The sequence below is a fragment of the Apteryx mantelli genome, chromosome 12 (assembly GCF_036417845.1).
Source record: "Apteryx mantelli isolate bAptMan1 chromosome 12, bAptMan1.hap1, whole genome shotgun sequence".
NCBI lineage: Eukaryota > Metazoa > Chordata > Aves > Apterygiformes > Apterygidae > Apteryx > Apteryx mantelli.
The window spans coordinates 16,647,811-16,671,908 of NC_089989.1; the positions used below are offsets into that span (position 1 = coordinate 16,647,811).

Here is a 24,098-nt window from a genome sequence, read left to right on the forward strand (position 1 = left end):
TATTAATTTAGCTCCCTTACTCTCTCCTTAGATCATTTTTATTGCCCTTATTTATATTTCCTTTAATTTTTCTATCCCCTGTCTAATCTGGGGAGATCTGAACACCTTATGCTATTTCCACTATGGTTGTTTTAACATAGCATTATGCCTCAACTTTCCATATGATCCCCTCATATATACCCATCCAAAAATAGCTGAGCTTTTGACCCTTCTCCCACATCACTCATTAGCATCACACAGAGAAACTGTATTACTTGACTACTTGCAATCACCTTTAGGTCTTTCTTGGATTCATGGCTTTGCAGCTACCTGCTCCTCAAGAGGTATCAGTGCTCTCCCTAGATGTAGGGCTTTATACTTCCTAGCACTGATTCCTATCCCATTGCATGCCGCTTGCTTATTACACTTAGGAATGGTTTGAAACAGTATGCTTACATATTTATTTTAATGCCCCAAGATCGTATCCTGTCATTTATGTAGAAGCTGTTACTTTTTGTCATACCTAGTGACAAGAATTACTTACCATTTTATATTTTGGTACCTACTGCAACTGTCTTCTGCATATTACTCCAGACCCCTTTCCCAGCTCCATCATTCTTGTTTGCATACCGTCCCTTTGTTTGCCTCACTCCGGTTATAAAAGCTCATAATGCAAAATCTGACAGGTTTAGCCTTCTCCTTTTCTTTATTTTGTGCCTTTTCTTGTTATGTAGTTAGTATATTGTCGTTATATTCCTGATATGCATGGTACGATGTTGTCTTTCTCAAAGCACAAATAGTCTTTTCCTCGCCTCTTTGGGGGTTTTGGTAAGCTGAACAACTGAATGATGCCAGTCCCCTCTTACAGAGCCATTTAATCTAAGTTCTCTTGTGGATCCTTGTATTTTCATCCTGTCTTTTCCATTGTGTTGGGGAAACCTGGACTGCTGGGGATGGTACTATCTGCACCGAGAATAAAACTATAAGGTTGATGAATCACAAAACCAGCTAAACAAAAAGACTGTGAGTGAAAAGCTTGTTAGAGGATGTCTGTTTGGTGCTGTCATGAAGCAAGTGCCTTAGATCAGGTGCTGAAATGCAGCAGTAGCTGTGAAGTGCCCAGATTGGGTCAGGGAGGGCATCATGTTTATTTATTTTAAATAAGTATTTGGACTGTTAATGCAGCAAGCTGTAGTTGAGGGAGTGAATGAGTAGAAAAAGTAAATGATGCAGAGATGAGAGCAAACCACGAGTTTTAAGTTTGGTATCTGAATGCCCAAAGACATGGGTCTGGGGTTTTATAATAGTTGAACGCAGTATAAATCATCAAGCTAGGAATTCAAAAATCTGATCTTTACCTTGGTCTCGGTTTTGCTCCTCCTTTCCGTTCAGCTTACCAGAGAGATCCAGATCCAGGGTTTCCATTTGTACCCGTATAGAAGAGGAATGGAAAGAAGTCCTTTCCTGAGTGTAGATTGGAGAAGACTAACACACAGTGTGGTTGTTAAAATAATTCAGCACAATCACCATTTCCTTATAAAAGATTGTCTGGAAAACACTTAGATTATTTCCTCATCTGAAATACATTTTGGATAGTATATGGAGCACATACTGTTCTGTCCCAAGCCTGACTGATGGTAGATTGCTTTGTAGCTTCTGTATCTATTGGGGGGGGGGGAAAAAAAGAGAGAGAGAGAGAGTAGGTTCTTTCACAGTCTCAATTAAACAGCCCTAATTATTTCAAGCAATTTAAAAAGAAAGATAAATCTAGCTTGTTTATTACAGCTGCTTCATGAAAACAGCAGCTACAAATAATATGCTATAATGAAAATCTAGCTAACAGTGTCTTGAATTAACCAATAAAAGAACAAGGATATATGATCTGGACAAAGGGCGCATTCCCTCCTAAGGAGGGAGGGTCTCTCGGTTGAGGAGAAAGTGGTTATTTCCTAAATACTGTTTTTATTTCCTTGGGTGAAATGAAGACATTAGCATTTCTGCGTAGATGAATAAGACTTCTGACTGGAAAAAGATTTGGGGTCTACTTGCTTTTTATGTAATTTTGCACTTTCTGGAGTACATTCCTAGAGGAAGGTAGGTAAGCTAAATGCAAACAAACATGTTAATAAATCGAAGATATTTATGAAAAAAGGTGGAAAGTAGGAAAAATGAAAGGAAGAATATTTTGTGAGCAGTAGCAAAGAACCTGTGGAAGAACAATGAAAGAGCTTATGTCAGACTATGGCAGTCTTTGTTCAGGCACAATTTCAAGAAACTTCCACACAATTAAACACTTCAGGAGATTCAAGGTGAGAAAATAAGCAGAACAGGTCATTATTCACTGTTGTCATTTATGCTACAGTCATGGTCGTATTACCCGATCACCATTTGGAGCCTGTTGTGTTAAGCACTGAAGAAAACACCTGAGGCCACACAGTCCAAATTCACATTTTACAAAGCAAAAACCCAGGAACAAAATATTTGTGCTGGCAGTCATTTTATTTGGGCTGTACAGAACATGACAGAGGGAATAATTGCCTCCTTAGGGATCAAGGAGCAATAGAGCTGTAGGTTCAGATGTTTGTTTATGTTATTCCTTCCAAGTCACATTTTGAGATGTTAATGTTGTTTAATACCGCCTGTCAAATTAGCTGCAAAGAAGTACAAATTCAGGATGTAATTCTCAGCTGATTTATACCCATGTAGCTTTGTTGATTCCAGTAGCATTGCTATTGCTTTATCATTGTGTAAGTGGGATCAAAATCAGGCTCCCATTTACATTATAGGCGCAAGAGCATGTCTTGCAAGCCCTTTTCAGGAATCAGTCCTGCTGACCTTCAAATCCGTGGCTCTTCTGCAGGAGCTCTGACTCCATACTTGGGCAATATTCCATTTGCCCATTTCTGATCTTAGAGGTCCATTCTTGCTGATGAATGGCACTGGCTTCAGTAGGCTTATTTCAAATGTATACCAGTGGTACATAGACCCTTGAATTGCGTTATCTCAGTATGACGGAAGGCTCTGCTACCCCTCTGAAGCTCTTGGTGGTACTAACTGGTCATGGTGTAGCCCAGGCTCATTTGAGTAGTCTCAATTATAGGAGAAGAATTTTCTTGTAATCACGCACAGTTTCTTCTGCTGCTGCTTGATCCCTGCTTTTAAGCATCTCTAATGTCTCGTTAATGATAAAAACTTCCCTGGATTTCCAGTCTATTCCTGCTCTTGGGCAGACTCACTGAAAAGCAGATGCTTTGTTATTCTTTTCTCCCTTGATATGACAGAGCTGTTTCATAAGCAGGGTAAGCGCAGGGAGTGTACCTTCCCAGGCAACGAGGAGCATTTCAGACCTTACGGAGAACCAGCTCTGTGTCTCTTGAGGAGGTTGCCTTCTACTTAAGGGAAGAAAACCATTTCTGTCATCCACACTGCAGGAGCTGCTCTTTCATGGGGGTGTTGGCACAGAGAAGCTTGATTTTTGCCAGGTACTTGAGTGCCTTCTGCAAGGTATTGAGTGCCCTCCTATCCTTTGCAGCCAAAAAGGAGTTGATTGCTCTTGGCATCAGGCAAATCTGGACCCGGAAGACCACAGGTAGTATTTACCAATTATTTATGTGCTTTTGCATGCCAGACGTTGTCAGAATTGATTTCCCTACAATGCAAGAGGTTTCAGGCTTTAATGACACTTGCCTGCCACTAAAAACATTATTTTATTTTTTGAAAATAATACAATAATAAGTATGACTTTTATTGCATTGCCACAGGGAAATTAAAAACCAAAAAAAAATTAACCGCAGTCCAAGTAACTATTAGCTCCTTAGAGCCATTGCAAGTGTGTGAGTGTACCCTGAATGAGCACCATATGCCAATTTATTGTGGCACAGTGAGTCACAGGACACATTGTGAAAAGCAGTAATTGCTTGGCATGCACTATAACATTCATTAGGGGTTTTTGTTTGTTTCTTTAAGGAATATATTCTTTACTCTCTGACAGTAAAATGAATATTGTCTGATATGCCACCACCAGGTGCTTATTTCGTGCTTAACCTGGAGCTTACTCATTTGTCTCTCACCACACCCACCGTCTGTATCTTTTTCTTTGCAACTACTCGTATTGTATGTGTGCAGTATCGGAATATCAAGATTGAGCTTTCCATTCGGTATCGTCTTTTCGTTTTGTTTTAATCCTCTTCACCCTTTTCCTCCTTGTGTTCTTTCTTGATCCAATAGGGAAATTCAGATTGGATATAAGATAAAATGTCCATCCTGAGAGTGGTGGAGCACGGGGATGGGTTACTCGGAGAGGCTGTGCGATCTCTACTCTTGAAGGTTTTCAGATCTTGACTGGGCAAGGCCCTGAGCAACCTGACCTGCTTTTGATGTTGGGCCTGCTTTGAGCAGGAGGGTGGACTACATGGCCTCTAGAGGTCCCTTCCAACCTGAATTACTCTACGATTCTGTTTAATACCCCGTTCCTGTTCTGATATGACCATGGTGATGTGCATGTCATTAGCTCTTCGTTCCCCGTTGAATCTAACCTCATTCATACCAACATAAAACAGGAGTGACCTCACTAAGGCTGATGAAGTTACAGAGGTCTTACTTGTGTGGGATCAAAATCAAAATGCAGATGGTAACCTCAGATGGAATTAATAGGTGAAATTTGTGTATCTCAAAAATCAGTTGGAATTTTGACCACCAGCTTCAGGAATACCAGGATTTCACTTGAGATCTCTTTACAAATCTTCATTAAGTGCCAAGTGAAGTTACCAGTTGAAGAGTTTTATGCATAATTGTACCAGCATGATAAATATTTAAAAACTAGAGATCACTTGTTTCCTTTTCAATTACAAATCCTGTTCTGTAGCAACACAGCCTCAAGTAGTCTTGAAGAGAGCTTTGGGGTATTTAGGGTTTAGCTCGTCACCAGCTGCCCTCACGCTGCAGTTCTGTGCTGGTTTCTTCCAGTGGCTATAACCACGTGAGGGATTTAATGCTGCACAGAGCATCTGCTTTGCAGCTGAACGCCTTCCCAGTGCTGCAGCCGTGTGCCAAAGAGCTTTGGACGTGCAGAGGGGCTTACGTGAGCTCTGTAGGGTAGCAAATTTTCATGGGCTGGTCAGTATGCTTGCAAAAAATTCCCTTTTTCGGCATATTTTATTTTAAGTGCACCTAAAAAAAGCAAAACTGCGCTCAGATTCACCATATCAGTCTAAGGAGTTTTCAGTGATGATCTAGCTATTGCCAAAAAACATACAGAAACCTCCAATTGCTAGCAGAAATAAAAATATGGAAATAATTTTATAGAGGTGTTCTTTCCAGAGAAGTCTACCAAGATAATGTGGTTTTCTGCATGTCTCTCCTTTATCAGCAAGAAATAGGTTGCTTATGCAAACACCTTCTTTCCCATCAGCTTTGTCAAAAGTCAAGCTTACAAATGGGGCCACCAGAACGGATTGTGATCCCCTCTCAGTTTTAGGGAAAAAGGCTGAGTCTGAGCAATCAAAAGCCATTCTTGTCCCTTGTTCTGCAAGGCAGGACTCTCAAACCAAGATTTAACAGGACAGACTTGCTTTCATATACTTTTTCCAGTGATTGCTGCCTTTCCTCTTCCGTAACCATTTCAATTCTGTCCCCTTGTACAGATCCTCCTTCAATGATGTAGTGGGCTGCTCTTTCAAATCTGAAAAGGGTCTTGTGCTGTGGGAAAGCAATATAGTAGCAGAAGATACTGTTACTTACTCAGTAGAGTTCAAGTTCCCTTCTGCTCCACTCTTTCTGCGGGGCACAAACTATTGATTACTAGTCAAATTCAATAGACGGGATAATATTCAAATAAGGAATTTAAAGCAAAACATCTAATTTTGAATCACCTAGGTTTCCAGCTCTAGAAAACTATCAGAAGTTCACAGAGCCTTTGTATGCCTGTCAGCCATTAAAAAGATCTATAAATGTAAACCAAAATAAGTTATCTCACTTTCTGCCATTAGTTTACATACGGAGTGTTTTTATGGCTAGCTCAGCTCTTTGTCACGTACCCATCATTTATGAGGGAACTGCAAACAGTTTCCCACCTGTCTGTAATTTCTTTTGCATGCCAAAAAAAAAAAAAAGGACAAACAATTGTAGTCAGGATGAAAACAGCTTTGGGTATTAAAGGTTAATGTGCCACATTGGTATCTAGTGTAAGTGTGCTTGCTTAGATGAAGTTACGCTAAGAAAGAATTTGGCCTCAACTGCTCGGTTTGGTGGACTTTGCCTCTGACCTGGTAAACAGGAGTAGATTAAGTTTACAGTAGTCAAGTTAGGACTATAAAAGCAACCTGCAATGAAAACCACCAGCTGATGTTTGTTTGGAGAGATAGGAGGTGGAGAAAATTCCTTGAGCCGTTCCTATTTTGTCCTGCTCTGCCCGGGGATGCTTACCTGCAAAAAGCAACAGCAAAGCTGGTGTCTGTAGCCCACGGGAGGGAGCGACCCTGGCATAAAGGTAGGACCGCAGATATCCTTTGCTTATATCGGGGTCAGCCTGTACTCCTGGCTCTTACGAAACCCCTTTGGAGTCAGCAATTCCAGTGTAGATTTAGGGGGGCGTTTGTCGCCGCGGTGGGTGGGACCGGGTCTCTGGGCATGGTGCGGGCTCGCCGCCTTGCAGACCGCGCTGTGCAGAAGCGGTTTTTGTGCTACTTTCCTTAGAGAAGTAAAGTAGCTGTTCTAGCGCGCTCTGCTTTCCACGTCTCCTGACCTAAAAATGAGCACAGTTCTCTGCGTGTGAGAGCTGATGTCAAAGGCCTGTGGCTAAGTAGAACTGAAAATACCCCTCTGAGGAGATTAGCCTGAATCATGTGATGTTTAGACGCTTATAGGTTTAGTGGTCAATACAAAAGGTTTCACTTCCAACTCCGGCCTTCAAAACAGATGGGGAGCGATCGAAAATTTGTGGGTTTTGATCAAGTAATGCCCAATCGGTGGCTTGTAGGAAACAGAGGTGTTCCTCCTGAAAGGACCTCCTTGAACAGGGGCTCAGGTGAGCCGTGGCGTGGGACGGGCGGCTGCGTCCAAACGCCGCTGGCAGCTGGGGCGCGGAGCCGAGGACGCCCTGGATTAAACAACAAATGCCCGTGTGCAGCCTTGCAAGCAAGCACCTGGCACCAGCTGCACAACAACAAATAAATACCACAGTGCCTTCACAGCTTCGCCTTTTTTTTTTTTTTTTTGGTGAAAGTCTGCAGTTCAGGGACGAGTTTTGCAAGGTTGTGCTGTCTCTGCAAGCTTATTCATCAGCTCTGCCACTTCTTCTTTTAGCACGTCCCCTGTAGAAATCCCCTACGCTCTGGTTTGCTCTGCCTGTTGGTAGTTCCTGATTCATTTCCTGTGCAAAATTTGGTAATGTTTAAAGTTTCTGTTCCTTTTTTTTTTTTTTCTTGAAGGGAAGAAAACAACAACAGTAAATTAAACCTCAGAGTGTTTAGAAAATCTCTTATGGTTCAAGACCTGGGAGTGGTGGCATCTGCTAGAGCAACTTAGTCATGCGAGCACCGCACTGCTAGGGCAGGAGGTTGTCTCACCATGTTCTTAAAAGTATACAGCTAATTTCTTTCACTGATTCATATTTTTACTGCTAATTGCTGCCAGTGTGGAGGAGAAGTCAAGACTGAAATCAAAAGTAACTCATTCTCATCATGAAGTATTAGAGCTCATGGCTGTATCCTCAAGGCTTTGCAACCCTAACTTTATAGTCCTCTGGTGGGACTCGCACTGTTGGCTGCGTGCACACATTAGACATTTTTCTGGTACAATCTGGTGGCCGTTTTGCACCTGCGTTGCTGTGTTGCAAAACCATTCGTTCCATTAACGATGCATTCTGGAAAAACCTGGCCTTTCGGGTATTGTACAGACAGGATAGAGGAGCAAAGAAAAAGAAGGAGGATTATTCCCCTCGGCCGATGGTGTTGGGATTTAGATTTGTGAGAATAAGGGACTTTAGGTCAGAACATCTTCCCGTTGCAAATGTAGAAGGATTGTCTCACCCAGCTACTTGGAGGCAATGGAGAGCTCCACCAGGCACAGCACTGTCTCTAGCTATATTAAAACCTGAAAACCTAATTACTGCATGACATGTTTAAACAGCTGTCACAGGTGGGATAGAAATCTGTTCTCAGATATTGTTTAAAATTGAGATGGTTGGATAGAGAGAATAAAAACACAACTCCTTCTATGTAATTGAGGTGTCCTGGCTAGATATGGCAACAGACTGGGTACAAAGCTGATTGAAGTCTGTAGTGTGTATGGAAAACTGAGCTTGTTTTTCCCAAAATATGTAGTCTTATGCATATATGCAATTATTTCCTGTTTCAAAAACATACTGAAAAAAATGCATCAATCTTCAATTAAGAAAAATCCCTGAACACTAACATTAGTGGACATCAGTGAATTTAGGGCTACATTTTAAATTAGTTGCAAAAACAGGTAAGGATAGAATGATTTGTTTCCAAGAAAAGAGGACTTTGAAGTAATGGATTTATACATTTTATTGTGCATTTGCTTCATCAAATGGCTACTTTATTGTTTCTCTTCCACTCGGGCTCTACTCTCTTATCATACCACTGAGATTGCTGCCAGACAGTTACATGCATTGTAAGTGCCTTGTAGATGTGTCAGATAGAATCAATACATTATTAATCACATGCAAAAAATTCAATAAGCACAGCACACAACACTGACTATTCAAGTTCATAAGCTTTGTAAGCTTTAAGCTTTTTTTTTTTTTTTTTTTTTTTTTTTTTTTTTAAAGCAGTATCAGGAACATCCCTTCATAGTCCGTAATTTCTTATATGATTTCTCAGTGGTGGTAGAACTGGTTTAATTGACACTGAGACTTGTAACTCCACTGAACAGCAGACCTTTAGAATCAAAAAAAGTAAATAAATAGGGTGTTCCACTACTAGAAAGTCGGATAACTGCAGGATGCAAGCTGGTTGAAAAATAGAGGCCATGCACATCTTTTTGAGGCGTCTTTGAGGCCATCTGACACGGAAAGCCCTTGTTTTGCCATGCAGCTTGGTTATGCTCCTGCGTTTTGTTAAGGACACTCTCTTAAAGATAAGGGCCTGGAGAGGTGATGTTGCGCTGGGAATTAATGTTTTTTCACTTTTGCAATGGGAGAGCTGGCAGAGCAGCAGGGATATGCAGGGAAAGCAGCAGGGAGTGGGCACTTCTTTCCTGCCTATTGCTAGTCAGGGGCTGTTCGCTAGCACCCCCCGAGACATTAAATCAGGTCAGCAGCTTCGGTCCTACCCAGGAGACAGGAGACAGGGTGGTGCCCACTGCAGGATTTCGGGAGGACAGAGTCGTAACCGGTGTGATGGAGTGTGCCAGTCCTCTGCTGTGCTGCTGAGTTTAGTTGTGACTAATTTGTTTGTTCTTTCACATAAATCAGTATAGCAAAATGGGCAGAGTGTTACTTGACTGCAGATTTTGTGCTGAAGCCTACCAAAGATTCAGCGTTTTATACCAGCTGTGAGCTGTGACCCGGTACCTATTTGAAGAACATGAATGGAAACACCACAGAGGAAAAAGTATGTAGGGGGGAAAAGATACCTTTTGTCCAGACCACAACAGATTAAAAAGAAATTGCATTAAGCCTTGGGCTTTCCTTTCATAATATACTTCAGCTATATAAAGGAATGCATTTTGCTCCCAGAAAATCTTCAGTAGCAGATTTCCCAGTCAAGCTTAGAAGAGAAAAAAAGTGTAGTAGTGAAAGAAGAGGAAAAGATGAAGAAGCCATACGAGAGATCACAAAAGTTGGAAGGAAAACTGAGAAAGAAGGATGAAGGGATAGATGTTTTAATAAATACATATACTTAAGAAAAAGAAATAAGAAAAAGATCTGAAGCGTCCATTAAAGACAAAGAATGGGTAAGAATTAGTGCAGAATTTATTAGAGGCATTTTTAAGAATAAGATTGAGAGGCAATATGTGCAATAAAAAGAGATATTATGTATCAGAAAGTACAGTAGGTATTTTGTTTGATGAAGCAGAAAGAACTTGGATATGAGTTACGGACAATAAATGAAGGAAGTTGGTCTTTGGATCCTGGCGTGGCCTCCAGGGCTACTAAACAAAAAGAGATTTTTTTTCTTCTGCAGATCAGAAAGACTTGCACTAAAGCCATAAGTTTGATCAGGCTGTTTATTTTAATCATGTATTGACTGGCTTAACCACACCACTCCATGAGGGAGGGAAAGCTGTCAACATCAAGAGTTACAGGTTTCAAAGTTCCAAGTAATCCTAGGAAATGAGCCAAACATAATTAATGCAGTTTTATTTGGGACCTGATCCTACTACTGTTGAAATCAATAGCAGTTTTTCCATTGCCCTCAATGAGATTTGAAGCTGGTTGTTTTGAAAGAGTAACTCTAATCCAGCAATCAGTGCTTCTAATTCTGAAATATTCATGACTGTAAGACACCCAAAAAAGCCCAAAAGCAAACCACAGATACATTGGCAGATCTAGGAAAGCTCGATTTTTATATGGGAGGATGTCTTTGATTTCCAAGATATGCAATAAAAAAAATGGTAGAAAAATAGGAGAGATGGCAATGTCTAAAGAGGCAATGAGGTTAAAAAGGGTCATAAAAGTTAATTATAATGTGATAAACACACTGTCTTTCAAAAGCCATTGAGACTGTAATGAAGGAGAATGCACTGAGAAGCCCAGGATACACAGCCAGCACAGACTAAAGTTAGTAGAAAAGAGTCCTCAAGAGCAAACGTAGTGGTGGTACACATCACACTACAGAAACTGTCCATAACATCAGTAGCCCGGACATGCAGTCATTTCTCAGGCAGAATTCCCACTAAAGCTGTAGACTCTCTAAGTATATACTTTGCTTTTAGACTTCTAGTGGGAAAAAAAGGATATAAAATAATTTTTCAGTTACCATTCTAGTCACAAATTCAGAACGTTGAATCCCTATTCAAAGTTTATGTGGCCATGTGTTGATCAAATAAGAAGTTGCTTCTCTGCTGTGGTTCATGGTTTTCAGGTGCAAGCCTGGACACATATTTTAGCATGCACAAATATTTACAAATGCGTATCTGTGTGCATAGGCAGCCTTTGATTTCTGTATATCAGGGTTTTGTACACCACTGTTTTGAGGACTTGATTTTTAAAGATTATTAAGGGAGGTAGGAGAGGACATGATGACTGTGTCTTTGGACCTCCAACTGGAAAGTGTTACCCTACATTGGTCACCTCTCACTGGGCTGTAAGAAGCGTTGAGCAGATCATTGCTGTAATCCCAGAGCAGAAGTCAAACAGTGTATTTTCAGATGCATAATCCATGGGTTGTCTATCAAAAAACTCTGTGGCTCAGCAGTAATGTGAGCTGTACGTGTGCTCAGACAACCGGCAGGTCCCGGCTTTCCCCCATCTACATCTCTCCTCATCTGATCCCTCTGTCCAGTGCCTCCCCCTTCCCCAACCCCTCGTTTTTTGCATGTTATGAAGGCTTACTTCTCAATGCCAGTATTTTTCAAAGGGCATGGGTTATCTGAGGTGCAGGCGGGACATGCAAAGATCCGACAGTTGTAGCACGGGAGAGAGTCCATGGAGGGCTGCCCGGGGAGGGCTGCTCGCCGCTTATGGCTAATCTTTTTTGGCATTTTCAGCTGAGCACCGATGACTAATCAGTCGCGGGGGAGCAGCAAGAGCATTGGGGTCATCGCAGGGGGATATTTCGCCAGAGGCATTTCGTGCACCTGACTGACAGGTGGCAGCAGCACAGACGCGTGATTCTTCTGCGGGAATAAAGGAGCTATTGACTGTAGGGGGGAAGGGGGAGCAGACGCTTGGGAAGTGCAAAGGGACCGCATTTGCTCCCATGTTACATTTTTTCCACACTTTACTGGCATTGATTTGCCAATCGATAGCTTTGCCCTCAGTTAATTAGGGTTTGTACCAGCATACGTGAGAGCCAACTCCAGCCCTGGCTCAGACCGGATCCTTTCTCCCCTTGATTTCGGGTCGGAGTCTCGCCGGCTGGCTGCACTCAGACTAGTCACATACTGTAAATGACAGGCTTGAGTGCTGCTTTTTATTTATCCGTATTAAGTTCATCAGATCAAGCCAGAGCTTCCTGGGGCCACCCGAAGCTTCCTGGAGGGGGGACTCTCGCAGGCAGACGTGTCTGCTGGAAAGCAGACTTGCGTCTCGGGGAGGCAGCCTTGGATCGCTCGCTTTGGACTATGTGGTTGTAAGAGCATTTTCTTACAATACTTTTCCTTGGGGGAATTAGATGGACTATCTCAGATACCATCCCCACTAAGTGATACAGTAAAAATAACCTATTCTTCTCTGGTTCTGACCTGGGCGGTGACAACATATTGTTTCAGCATCTCTGTCAGACTATTTCCCTTAAGAGCCATTTTAACCTCACCCAGTGGGACATAACTAAAGGAAATGAAACTCCAACTCCATTAAGGAAGAAGACAATGCCTTTCACTAAACAAACTTGATTTTCTTGGCTTTTCTTCGCCCAGGAGAATCGCCTGTACCCCCCACCCTTACCGCCTTTGTAGACAGTTCCTGTAATTGGTAATGGCTGGGTGGACACCAATGGTTGGCAGCAAAGGGGGATAAATCCTACATCCCTTGAACGTGACATGGGCTAGGACCGCAGTCCCAGGTGGCCGCTTAGCGTCAATTCCTATGGTGTTGGCCAACCGTACGTGCCTGCCAGCCACAGCTACCGGCCCTCAAAACACGATCAAGGGTTTAGCAAGACTAGATAGGAGATGCACAGTGAAACTGGACTGTTGCATGGTTTGCACAGATGTTGGATAGGTACTATACCTTGCCCTGCTAGAGCTGGTGACTTGCCACAAAATCGCGGTGGTCCGTCTCCTGGCACCTCAAAAACAAGTGTGGCCTTGGGGATTTGTCATTTGCAGGCTAAGGGAGAAGTCGAGATCCATCTTCACACTCCAGCTGAGGCTGAAACAGAATTTACACTGGGTAATTAATTGATTTTGGGGGCTTCGGTCGAATTAGAATTCCCTTTTTAAAATGCAGTCCCACACAGCTGCAAAGTTGGGATCTGAAAAGGAACCATTTAGCACTGTGTGTGCATGTAATTAGGACAAACTGCAGGGTGATCAGCTTGTCCCTGGGAGAGGGAGGATTTACAGAGTGCAGTAAACTGGTCGGGCTTGCAGATTCTGGGTGGAACTGAGTAACACCTAGGTCAAAGTAAATCCACAGTCAAGAAGATTAGAGTGAGATGTGAGCCGGAGGGAAAAAAAAAAGAAAGAAAGAAAGAAAAGAACTCTATTGCAAGATAGAGGTAAATGGCTAAAAATTGCAATCCTGAAACACTTCTTCACCTTGGAGGTGGCTGATGTCTGTAGGTCCCCTCAGTTTTTGACATAAAGATTCCCTGGGTGCCCAATGTTCTGTTTCTGGGTATTTCCAGTATCAGTCATCACAGGGACTAGTTAAGCTCCTATTTCAGACCTTAATCCTATGGGGATCTATACATTTATATATCTCTGTGCCCTATTAAGCAGGTTGTGGCAGTCCCAGGAGTCCACCAAAAAATGGTCTGAAAAACGGAAGAGTGCCCTACCTGCTAGACAAGAGTTATGCTCTCTTTCGCACTCTCTTTCTCCATCTTCTGCTAAGTATTTCAGTAACCTTTGTGAAGAGCAGCTTCTAAAAGAGACAGGGTGAATGCCCTCCATGCCTTATCCCAGAATAGCCTGTTGCCTGACGGTCATGACACTCTCCTGCAAGATAAAGGACTCAAGTAGCACAAATAGCCAAAGAAATTGAAATTAAGCTTTCTGCATCCCATGTTGCTGATACAATGAGGACATTGGTCACTTTGTAGGTATCCTTCTGGAAAAAAGGATTACACCTGGGGGGGGGGTTCTTTTTTTTTCCCCTCCCCTCTTCAAGAAATGACTCCAGGGGATGATGGAGGGTCGTACCTGTTTGGGGGACCTGGATTGAGATGCTAATGCCCCAAGCAAATTAAGGCTTCTGCAAATTCCTCTCTGAGGCACCGGCCGCTATCTCCAAGCACCTTATCAGGAACCTGATTTGCTTCTTATAAATTAATTCCCTGAAGTGACTAAAGACTGTTATAGATCTGACCTTACCATAGTTATTCAGTCACTATACTAGTTCATCTCATACTCCGTCTCTAACAGCAGCCAGTAGTAGACATTTTAGAGGAGCATACGTGTCCTACTCCCATACCCCTATAACGGATAGTGATTATCCACCACCCTGCTTTCAGCTTTCTCCTTGTTTGAGCTCTCTCTGCTGTTGACTCCTAGGTATTGCAGCTGCTCGTATCACCATGCAATCAGCAGTGGCATTTTTTAAAAAAACAGCAGAAAGTCATCATGATTAGCACTGTGCAGATTAAAGTTCCTTTTCAGATCATAACCCGGTAGGCAACTGCTGTTGCAATAGCTGCTCTGCAAAGGCCAGCAACGTGTTGCTGGGGCAAGTGTGGTGCTGCTGTGGTTTGCCGAAATTTTAGCATTCTGAGTCTTTCCACGGTGGATGGAAAGATTTATGGGTACAGTGATGCATATCTATCTCAGAAGCATGTTCGGATTAAAAACTTCCTGCAGAGCTAATGTCAACTCAGGTTTCAGGTCACTGCCACAGCTAAATCGGGTTAGAGATCAAAAAGCAGCAAGCAGGTACTAGGCTTGCAGCTATCAAGTGGGATAATCTGAAGCATGATTTTTTTTACAACTGCGCACACATAGTAACATGTACAAGTAGGGAAAGGTTGTGGTCTGGAATAAACTTGCTGGTTTGCTGGTTCTGGTGAAAATTTGGCATGCTTTTCAGCATCAAAACACTATGCAAAAATAACTGGTCAAATCCAGCTACAGTCACTTGAATTATATGGAGAATGGATTTGCCTTATATGCCTGAGTTTTGGTTTACAATGAAAAATACAAGTTGTTCCTTATTTGTTTTCATTAGGAAATCCTGGATAAAAGGACACTTGTTAAATAGAATAACTCTGATATTATTTTTACACAATCTATGCTTTTTGTGCATTATAAATTTAGCTAGACAAGTGTGGTTTAATTTGCTTTTGGTTTTGCATCAGGTGACTCATGCCACTGGATTTTTAATTAACTAAGGAACCATCATTCTTGCAAACTGTGCAGTTGCATAGATGTGTATAAGACAATAATTGAATATAAGGGTTTATTTTTGTCCCTTTATTGATGTCAAGGGAAAACAGTGTAGTTATGAAAATGGAATAAACTGAAAAGATTCCTTCAGTTCATGCAGGCTGATTAGGACAAATGACTTTCCAGGCCAGTTTTTATGAATGTATAGTTTTCTGAAAGCTTTATAATACTTCAGGGAAAGGAAACTGCAGGCAATAAATGATACAGGACGGTTCAGGGTATTGGGAAGCAGAGGAATGGATTTTATCTGAAAAAGGTGAGATTTACTGCTCTGCTGTGTTCCACTTAAACTTTGGCGAAGGAGTCAGATGCAGTGATTTGCACCTTGTTATGGGCACGGAAACAGCCTGAGACATTCGCCTGTGTAGCAGAGAGACTCTGTAATGGAGTCGAGGCTTCGTGACACCAGTTACTGATGCGGGGCGCAATCTTTGCATGCCTTTCGTCTGCAGCCTGCGGACAGGCAGCGGCATCAAATCTTTGCTCTCCCCTACGCTGCACTGGCCGCTCCAGTCGTAGAAGCAATGAGGTGACCTCAGAGTCCAGGGAAGGTTTGTTTCTCCTGGTCAGTAAAGGCAGCGTGTATTTTCATACCTCAGCTTGCTAAATGGCAGTGGCTTTTATGGAACTGAGTTTGGTTAAACAGTTCAGTGTTAGGGAGTTGTACCAGTAAAGGCTGCTTAATAAACCCAGGGATTTTTTTTTCCTGTATAGAAAGCAGAAATATGGCAACAAAGGAAAAGCTGCAGTGCTTGAAAGATTTCCACAAGGACATCCTCAAACCTTCCCCCGGCAAGAGCCCAGGGACTCGGCCTGAGGACGAGGCAGAAGGAAAACCGCCCCAGCGGGAGAAGTGGGCGAGTAAGATTGACTTTCTGCTGTCCGTGGCTGGTGGATTTATTGGTTTAGGCAATGTTTGGCGGTTCCCGTATCTCTGCTACAAAAATGGCGGAGGTAAGTATTTCTTTATTTCCTTCTCACAAATCTGTCTATCTGTCTGCCTGCCTCTCATACTTGTTATTTCTGAATGCCTTTGTCCAGTTAGAAAAAATGATAATCAGATATCTGTTTTCTGCCTCTTTTGCCAGTATTTAGGAGACATTGTTTTATTACTTAATAGTTTATGTTAAAACTTGGTTATGGAAAAACAACAGGAATTTAAAATTTTAATATCACTGGACCTTTTATTCTCTTTTCCTTCTGCTACAGTTGAGTCTGAGCTTTAACTAAGATATGCTGTTAATATAGACCAGTAGTCTGAGTCACGCACTGCAAATCCAGAGTAACTCAAGTTAAAGGAGCTACTGGATGGGAATAATAAGACAAAATATCAAACCATTGTTTCTGTTGGATTTCAGACTAAGAGCATTCTGAGTTAGGTGAAATTGTTGTGAGTCTAACTCCATTGTTATTGCAGGTTTTTACTTTAAAAGGTATGAAAGTCTTTCCAGTTTCTGGAATCCCTTTCTAATTTTATCCACCTGTTCCCCTTGCAGTGTTTGAATATGAGCAAAAATGCTCCCCCCAAAAGACTATCGCATACAGATATAAAAATATGTTTCTTTGTCTATCTATGCCTGTTAATATGTTTTAGAATATCTTGAAGAGATTCACTTGCTTCATCTCAATTTTGTACCACCATATTTTTCTCAACAGGTGCATTTCTTATACCTTATTTCATTTTCCTGTTTGGGGGAGGTCTTCCCGTGTTTTTCCTGGAGGTGGTGCTAGGACAGTATACCTCCGAAGGTGGAATTACATGCTGGGAAAAGATCTGCCCTATTTTCACTGGTTAGTACATCTTGTTGTGCCTTATTGCTTAAAGACACCTCTGTAAACCAGATGCAGCAACGCTATTCCCTTCACGTCCATTAATTCAGCTATTTGCTGTAGTAATTGAGAGTATGATATTGGTTCCTGGAAAGGTAGAAGTCTGAGAGTCTGAAGGACAAAGTAAGGTATTGATTTTGATGCTATCATCTTGTTAACTGGCAGAAGGCCGATAAGCAGGAAAGAAATTGCATATTATGCCTTAAAAGGGCAATTGTGCATTGTGTTTGCGGGTGCCGGAGAAGTCGGGGTTGTTTTGGAAGGCTGGCTGAGCAGAGCTTTTTACCTGGCCTTCTGTGGAAAAGTCTTCAAAATATTATTCTGGTCTGGAAATGAAACTCCTGCCCTGTAAAAGCTTATCGTTGGCATAATCCCTCTGTTGCTGATACAGCCAAAACCTGGGCAGCATTTTGTGGTAGGATTTGGGAACAGGACTTTCATCATAACTGAATAAGTCCTGGCAAACAGTCAAGGTTGTTTCCTATTATTAAAGGGCCTTTGCCAGCAAATGAAGAATCACTTGTTACTCACCGGAATTATATGAATGCTGCTTTGGAAGTTAACTAGAATGAAAAATCAAAGCTAGCTTACCAAAATTACTGAGGATGCATATCTTGTATGTAGATTACCCTCTGCAGGCTGACAGCCTAGGCAGAATTATTTTGAATAATTGCGCTAAATAGAGGGGCACTCTTTTTTCCAAAATCCCATTTGGAATGAAAGGGCACTTTGCACTGACATGTCTCTAACTCTGTCACCGTTACCACTGGGGACATCCCTCCTTCCTGAGGTCACTCCAGGCAGAAGCAAGGGTTTCTCTGTGGCTCACGCTCCCACCTACTCCTCAGAACGTTACTGAGGTTGATGTAATTGTGCTGCTTTAGCTCAATTTTCTTTCTCCTCCCACTTCTATGAAGCTTTTTCTTTTGAGGAGGAGGAGGAAGAAGGAATGTTCTTTGTTTAAATAACAATCTTCCAGGCATCCATGAAAAGAGAAACTGTTGTTCCAATAGTGTGACTAGCTATATATCCTGAATGAAATGCAGCTGTATAGAATAAATATTACTTGCTCTGGCAGTTTTAACCCAGCATAAAAATAATCCCTGGTGGTAAAGACTCACGGTGTAATATGGTTTGAAACTATGAAATATAAGGCAGGTATTCCAGGTGCTGCCACAGCCAACAGAGTGATGTTGAAGGGAAACTCATAGACTTTTCTTCCTCTGCTCCCTCTGTTTTTAAAGGAAATCTCTTTTTTTCCCCCTGCTATTCCTAAATGGCAAACTTCATAAGCTTTTTGGAGGTTCTCATTCTAGATACTAAAAGATTTTCAGAAATTTGAACTTTTTGGAGTCCTTTCATTTAAAAAGATAATAATTACCTCTGACTTAACACATAGTTTGAATCTTTCAGTGGAGCTAAACTGCGTAGATTAGAGATATCAGGCTCAGAAGAATAGTCTTGGCATTCAGTGAAAGCCTTCTCCAGAGCAGCATTCCACCAGCTCCCTAAATTGTATAGGACTTGGCCTTATCTGCGCATGACCCTGCTTTTAAAAACAAACAGGGAACATTTTTTATCGTCAAATATTGATAGCAGAGTTAAACATTGATCTAATTAACCATAACAGCCACAAATATTACACTTCTTTTGCACAAGTGAAATTGGGGCAGAAACTGTAGCTTTCACGTTGATAGCTCTGGAATTTTCCTTTTGAACTTGTGCAAGAGTTGGCCTATTTTGCGCATACGCTGAGCCAAGCCCGTCGATAAGTCTGAGTGGCACGTGGGCTGTGCAGCTGAGCTGCCTCGAAGGAAACTGCCCTGGGGCACAGTGCTGCGAGGATGGCGTTGCCCATGTAGGCACCCAAGATGTGAGATGAAGCAGCTCACAAATAAGAAAAGCATGATGCCTTGACTTCCTTCCGATAAAAATGGAAATAGCTGGATTGGGTTAAGTTGGGTATACCTCCTGCAAGCCTTCCCTCCGATCTCAGCAAACTATAGCTTGGAAATTCAGCCCAAAGTGCCAATACTAGTCAGAGATGGTGGCAGGTCTGTGCTTCAGGTAAATGGCTGATTGAATTGGATTCAGTTTCAAGCAACGGTGTGGTAGAGCAGGACACAAGTCCACAAAATGGTGGGAAGAGCACCAACTACTTGAGATCACGAGGCGTCCTACCAAGTGGCTGTTACATAGGTGCGTATTTCTTTTTTTTTTCCCCCTCTTGCCAGGAATTGGTTATGCTTCCATAGTGATTGTGTCCCTTCTGAACGTGTACTACATCGTCATCCTGGCTTGGGGACTCTACTACCTGTTCCAATCGTTCCAGAGCGTCCTGCCCTGGGCGCACTGTCACCAGAAGTGGAATACGCCGACCTGCGTGGAAGACACTCTCAGGAAGAACAAAACACTCTGGATATCACTGAATGCCACTAACTTCACTTCTCCTGTCACAGAGTTTTGGGAGTAAGTGCACCTGGTTTTGTTGCGCTTTTGGGATGCTTCTGTCATATGGCTGAGATTTTCCTGAAGAGCTGTGGGGAATTTTAAATAGGAAAAAAATGCTCTGAATGTCAGTTGTTTGACCATTTTTTTCTACCAGTTCTCACCATTACTGAAACAGACTGATAAGCCTGGAAATAGTGGAGGAAATCACTAGATGTATAACTGCATTCATCCAAGAGAATAGAGGGAGCCATAAGAGCTCACTGCAATTTTGTTTTCTTTTTTGAAGAAAACTTATTCATTGCTGGCTTGGGATTCTCTAAACCTAGCATTAGAATAGGAACAAGTCTGCTGCAAATGCTGTGGTAGTAGGGATTTACAGTGGAAACAGTGACAAATCATCACCCCTGTGGTCGCCTCTTCCTCTTTTTCCCCAGCTGTTATCATTTTAAATATACTTTGTGAAACTATAACACATCTCTTATCAGGCTGACCAAGATGCAAGGCATTGACCTCGCAGAGAAAACTGGCAGAGGTGTTGAACATTGTCCCGTATTGTAGGTTTCTCAGGTCATTTTTGTTACATCATTTTTCTCTGCAATCTCTGAGAAGACACTGTTTTGCCAGATGCCTGGATTTCATCAGGCCCAAGCTTCATATTCCCATTTCTTTGTTATAGCTCAAGTTTTAAATTGTGTTGCGTAACTTGATTTCTGAACGAGCATGACCTCAAATCTCTGGGTGTTGATATAGGCGTCAAAACATAGCAGCAGAGAAAGACACCTGCAGGGAAACTTATATCCAAAGGATCTACAAATAGTTTAGGAAGAAAATACTTTTTTCTCGTCTTGCTGAGATGATCAGTTAAGAGTAGAATTTGGTTCTGACCCAGCTTGGCTTTTTCAGCGTGATTAAAATGCAGCTTGGTTCCCTGATCAACTTGTACCTACTTCTCTATCTTTAAAAATAAATGTCAGCCAATAGCCCCAGCAGGAATTATGTTCATGCTGAAGATATTTGGCCTGCATTAGGTTTAGAAAAAATAATCTTATGAACTGTGCTAAAATTTGTAACACAAGAGCCAAAATACAAAATGCAGAATAGGTCTTAGATGACCAATTTTTCGAAGCGCGCTGATGACTGGTGTGACTGACAGAGTACAGGCTGTTCAAGCAATTATTTTCTCTGAGCCACGAGCACTGGAGTGACAGATGCTTTCCCAGGTGATTTCCTCCCTTGTAAATACGGAGGGAGTTGGAAAAGAATTGCTAAATAGTATCTTTGGACACTTTGCAGGAACTTGAAGGCAAGTTTAGCACTCTTCACTCCTTTGAATTCTCCCACAGTGATCCTGGGACCAAGGTCTTTGAATCCAAATCAGTGGTTGGCTTGGTAGGATGTTCAAAGGTCTCCTCAAACCCTCTAGAAGCAGCACAGGTCTGCAGTGCTGCCATACAGTTGCTCTGTTACAGAAAAAAGAGTTACAGTTACAGCAAAAGAGTTGTGAAAGATTAAAGAAACAAGGGGTTCAGCAAAGCAGGATGGTAGTAGAAGGTAGGGCAGGTGGAGATGGAAGTGAACCATGGAGAATCTCACTGAGAGACGGGAGAGCAGTGGAGGAGCAAGAATGAGCAGAGGGCTGGTGGCAGGAGAGCAGGGGACTCCACGGTACGTGGCCCACTGTATCCCATGAGACCCATGAAAGGGGGCTCTGGGACCTTGGGGGGACACCAGAGCTATCTATGGGTAAGGGCATGGTGGGTACATGATGGAGGGTCTCGTAGTGGAGCAGCCCTTCCATGGGTTGGGGGCATGATGTCCCAATGGGAGCACTTTCGACGTGGAGCTTTTATTTTAATTTTCTCTGAAAGAAATCTAGTTTCTGTCCTCAAAACTGCTCTGCAAACTGAACCAAATCCTCCTTTAGACACAACCTAACATATAGAGTCAGGTGCCCAAGGCTGGAGAAGAAATCCTTGGTTCTGACAGTGCCTTCCCTTTCCCTCCGTCTTCCCTATGCAAGTAGTTGTACGTCCGCTCACTGTTTCTTTAGTACAGTCGGAGCAAAGGTCGCTCAGCAATTAGTGCTCACGGAGACAGCTCTCCTTGCCCTTTGCAGCCTCTTTAACTTTTGTCCTCAAAGAGTAGTTTTAAACATCATGAACTAAACTCTTCCCTGGAGTTATGCCAGGGAGAAGTTTGGCTCCATACTACTACTAACACAGACATACTGTCCTTAGATCACTGTTTCGTCATGAGTTAAATTGTCCTTAACAAAGCAAACTGCCCTGAGAACTCATGGCACTTACAGAAGTATTAAAAATAGCTGCTCTCTCTACATAAACAACTACTGATGTCTTAAAGTAAGAACAGAGATCATGCAGCACTGTTGTAATTATGGCCAAGTAAAGATTTCACAAGGCAGAAGCTTTTGGTATCCTCAGTTTTTCCCCAGTCGTGCTACTATTCTTAATGGCTCTGAAATGAAAAACAGTCTCAAGAACATACCCACTTTCAGCTACTTTGCCATCGTAGGCAGTGCCAGCCAGCACATTGAAAGGACAGGTCAATAAATAGTCTTAAACCAAAGATATCCATCTGCCCTGTGGCACAATTAATTCCAATTTAATTCAGGGGTTTGGGAGTATTTGGTTTCTGAAACCCAATGCCGTTTTCATTGTGGGTGATTTATGTAGTCTCCTCATCGGTGTTGCTTTGTAAAGCTAGCCCTGCACAGATATAATTGACCACATCGAGGCATTAACCTCTTCGTGCTGAATAACGTGTCCTTCTCAGCCTGGCTGGACATATAGTACTGTCTGATATTTCAGTTCTTTTTGAGCTAATGTTCTGTGCAAATCACATGCTTGCTTGAGCAGCAATAAAAGGGGGTTAAGCAAATCTGGCTTTGCATCAGGAGACTTACCTCTTGGCATCACATGCTTCAGGTTTTATTTCTTAAGATTTTATTTAAAGTTCAAAACCTTAAAGGCTTACACACATATTAATACATAAGGGATAAGTGTTATGGGGTAATTATGATTAAACAAAACCTCTTATTGTCTGATGCTGGCCAAGTGTTTATAAATATTTGGTAATCAGCAGGCTTTACTCGTCCAAATCCCAAGAAAGACCATCACATGCTAATGGCACGTAATGCTGAAGGGAGCAACACAAAAACTAAATGCAATCCAGGGCAGCTGTCTCTGCCTTTTGGGGCAAACTTGAGAGTTAGAAGAATTGTTTCATAGTCCCCCTGTCACAGGCCCTGGTACGTACGGCTTCAATGTTAGTTATTCTTATTCGTGCAACATTAAAGGGTGCTTCACCTCTCCTGGTACAAAAGGTCCTGTCTGCATTCACTTGATTAATGAGCTGGAATATCCTTCAAGGATTGTGTAACTCTCCTCATTTTATTTTTGTTTATGTTCTAGGGCCAGTTACGACTCCTATTACATTTCCATACTCCACATTACTAGAACACATTAGTGTATTAACAAGGTTCAAGAATTCTTGTTTACCACAAACTCAGCCTCAGCCTGTTGTCCCATTCATTATGTATGAGTGACAGTTAATGACAGCGTGTTTACTATAAATTATAATTAATAACAACTTCATGCAGAAAAGACGTGAAGTTAGCTGAGTGAGCTTGGTTGAATCTACTGAGTGGTGGGTGTTGTAACGAAAATGAAGAGCTATCGGCGTAGCCCAGCTCCTGCTCTCCCCGGACTTGAATTTTCCGGGTATTGCAAATCCAGTTTGAGTAGTTCTGCTGCAAAAATACACTTGGTTAGATCTTACAACATAATTTTAACACTGAGGCTCTGCTGGAAATTCAGAGCAGATCCCTTGAGGTATTCTGCCTTTGTGAGACAGGATAATGCAGAACAGAGAAAGCCCGCACACCACTTAATGCCCTTGCTGCCCCGACATCAAAAAGTAGCGTTTCTAGCTCTCAGTAACCCACTGTGGTGCCCTCTGAGAAAGCTAGACAGGGTTGCTGGGTCATGCTCTAGGTGAGATGACCATTTGCTTGTAGTTCTCTAATAAAAAGCAAAGAAGTCTCAGGTCAATGCATTAATGGGTCTCCCTATTCCAAAACGCTTTTGCAGTGAATTATTCATTGCTTCCTGAGAGCAAGCCCTATAGGTTACCTTTTACATTTCAATAGGAACTGCCCCTTAGATTGGAAAGTTGCCATTTATTTAAAAAAAAAGAAGGTTACCGCTGAGGTTTGTCTTAAAAAGGTTTTTTCTTCTTTTGTTTACGCACAGTGGGTTTTTCTCTGATTTCTTTAGGCTCAGGTGAGCCAGGACTGCAACCTTATGCCAAATAGGCATTACTGAGGGGTTTCTCCTACCTGTTGACTAGCAGTGCTGATTAGGGCAGACTTGCTCTCTCTGGTGCCATTAATTCTTCTCCATAACAAAATACATACACATTCAAACAGAATAAAGGATTTGGGGTGAGAACACGTTCACACATTCGGGTAATCTGAGTAAATTTGGCAACCAGAGACAAAAAAACAGACGGATGAAGGTTTGACTCCTATTAAGCTGGTCAGTTTCAGGATTTCTTTCCCAAAAACTAATTGCAAATTTTCCATCAGTGAC

At 42.1% G+C, this 24,098-nt stretch overlaps 1 protein-coding gene across 10 annotated transcripts in view; it reads left to right on the plus strand.

Moving 5' to 3' along the window:
* The window catches only part of SLC6A6 (solute carrier family 6 member 6), a 236,526-nt gene that overhangs the window by 186,220 nt on the left and 26,208 nt on the right, over positions 1-24,098 (plus strand). For 9 of the 10 annotated variants that reach the window (XM_067303344.1, XM_067303345.1, XM_067303343.1 and 6 more), the window contains 3 exons: positions 15,922-16,161; positions 16,864-16,998; positions 19,272-19,506. In XM_067303344.1, coding sequence (XP_067159445.1) covers positions 15,922-16,161; positions 16,864-16,998; positions 19,272-19,506 — 610 coding nt within the window. Of the gene's footprint in view, positions 1-3,471; positions 3,569-15,921; positions 16,162-16,863; positions 16,999-19,271; positions 19,507-24,098 lie in introns of those variants that run through there. The other variant, XM_067303352.1, reaches the window with a different exon arrangement.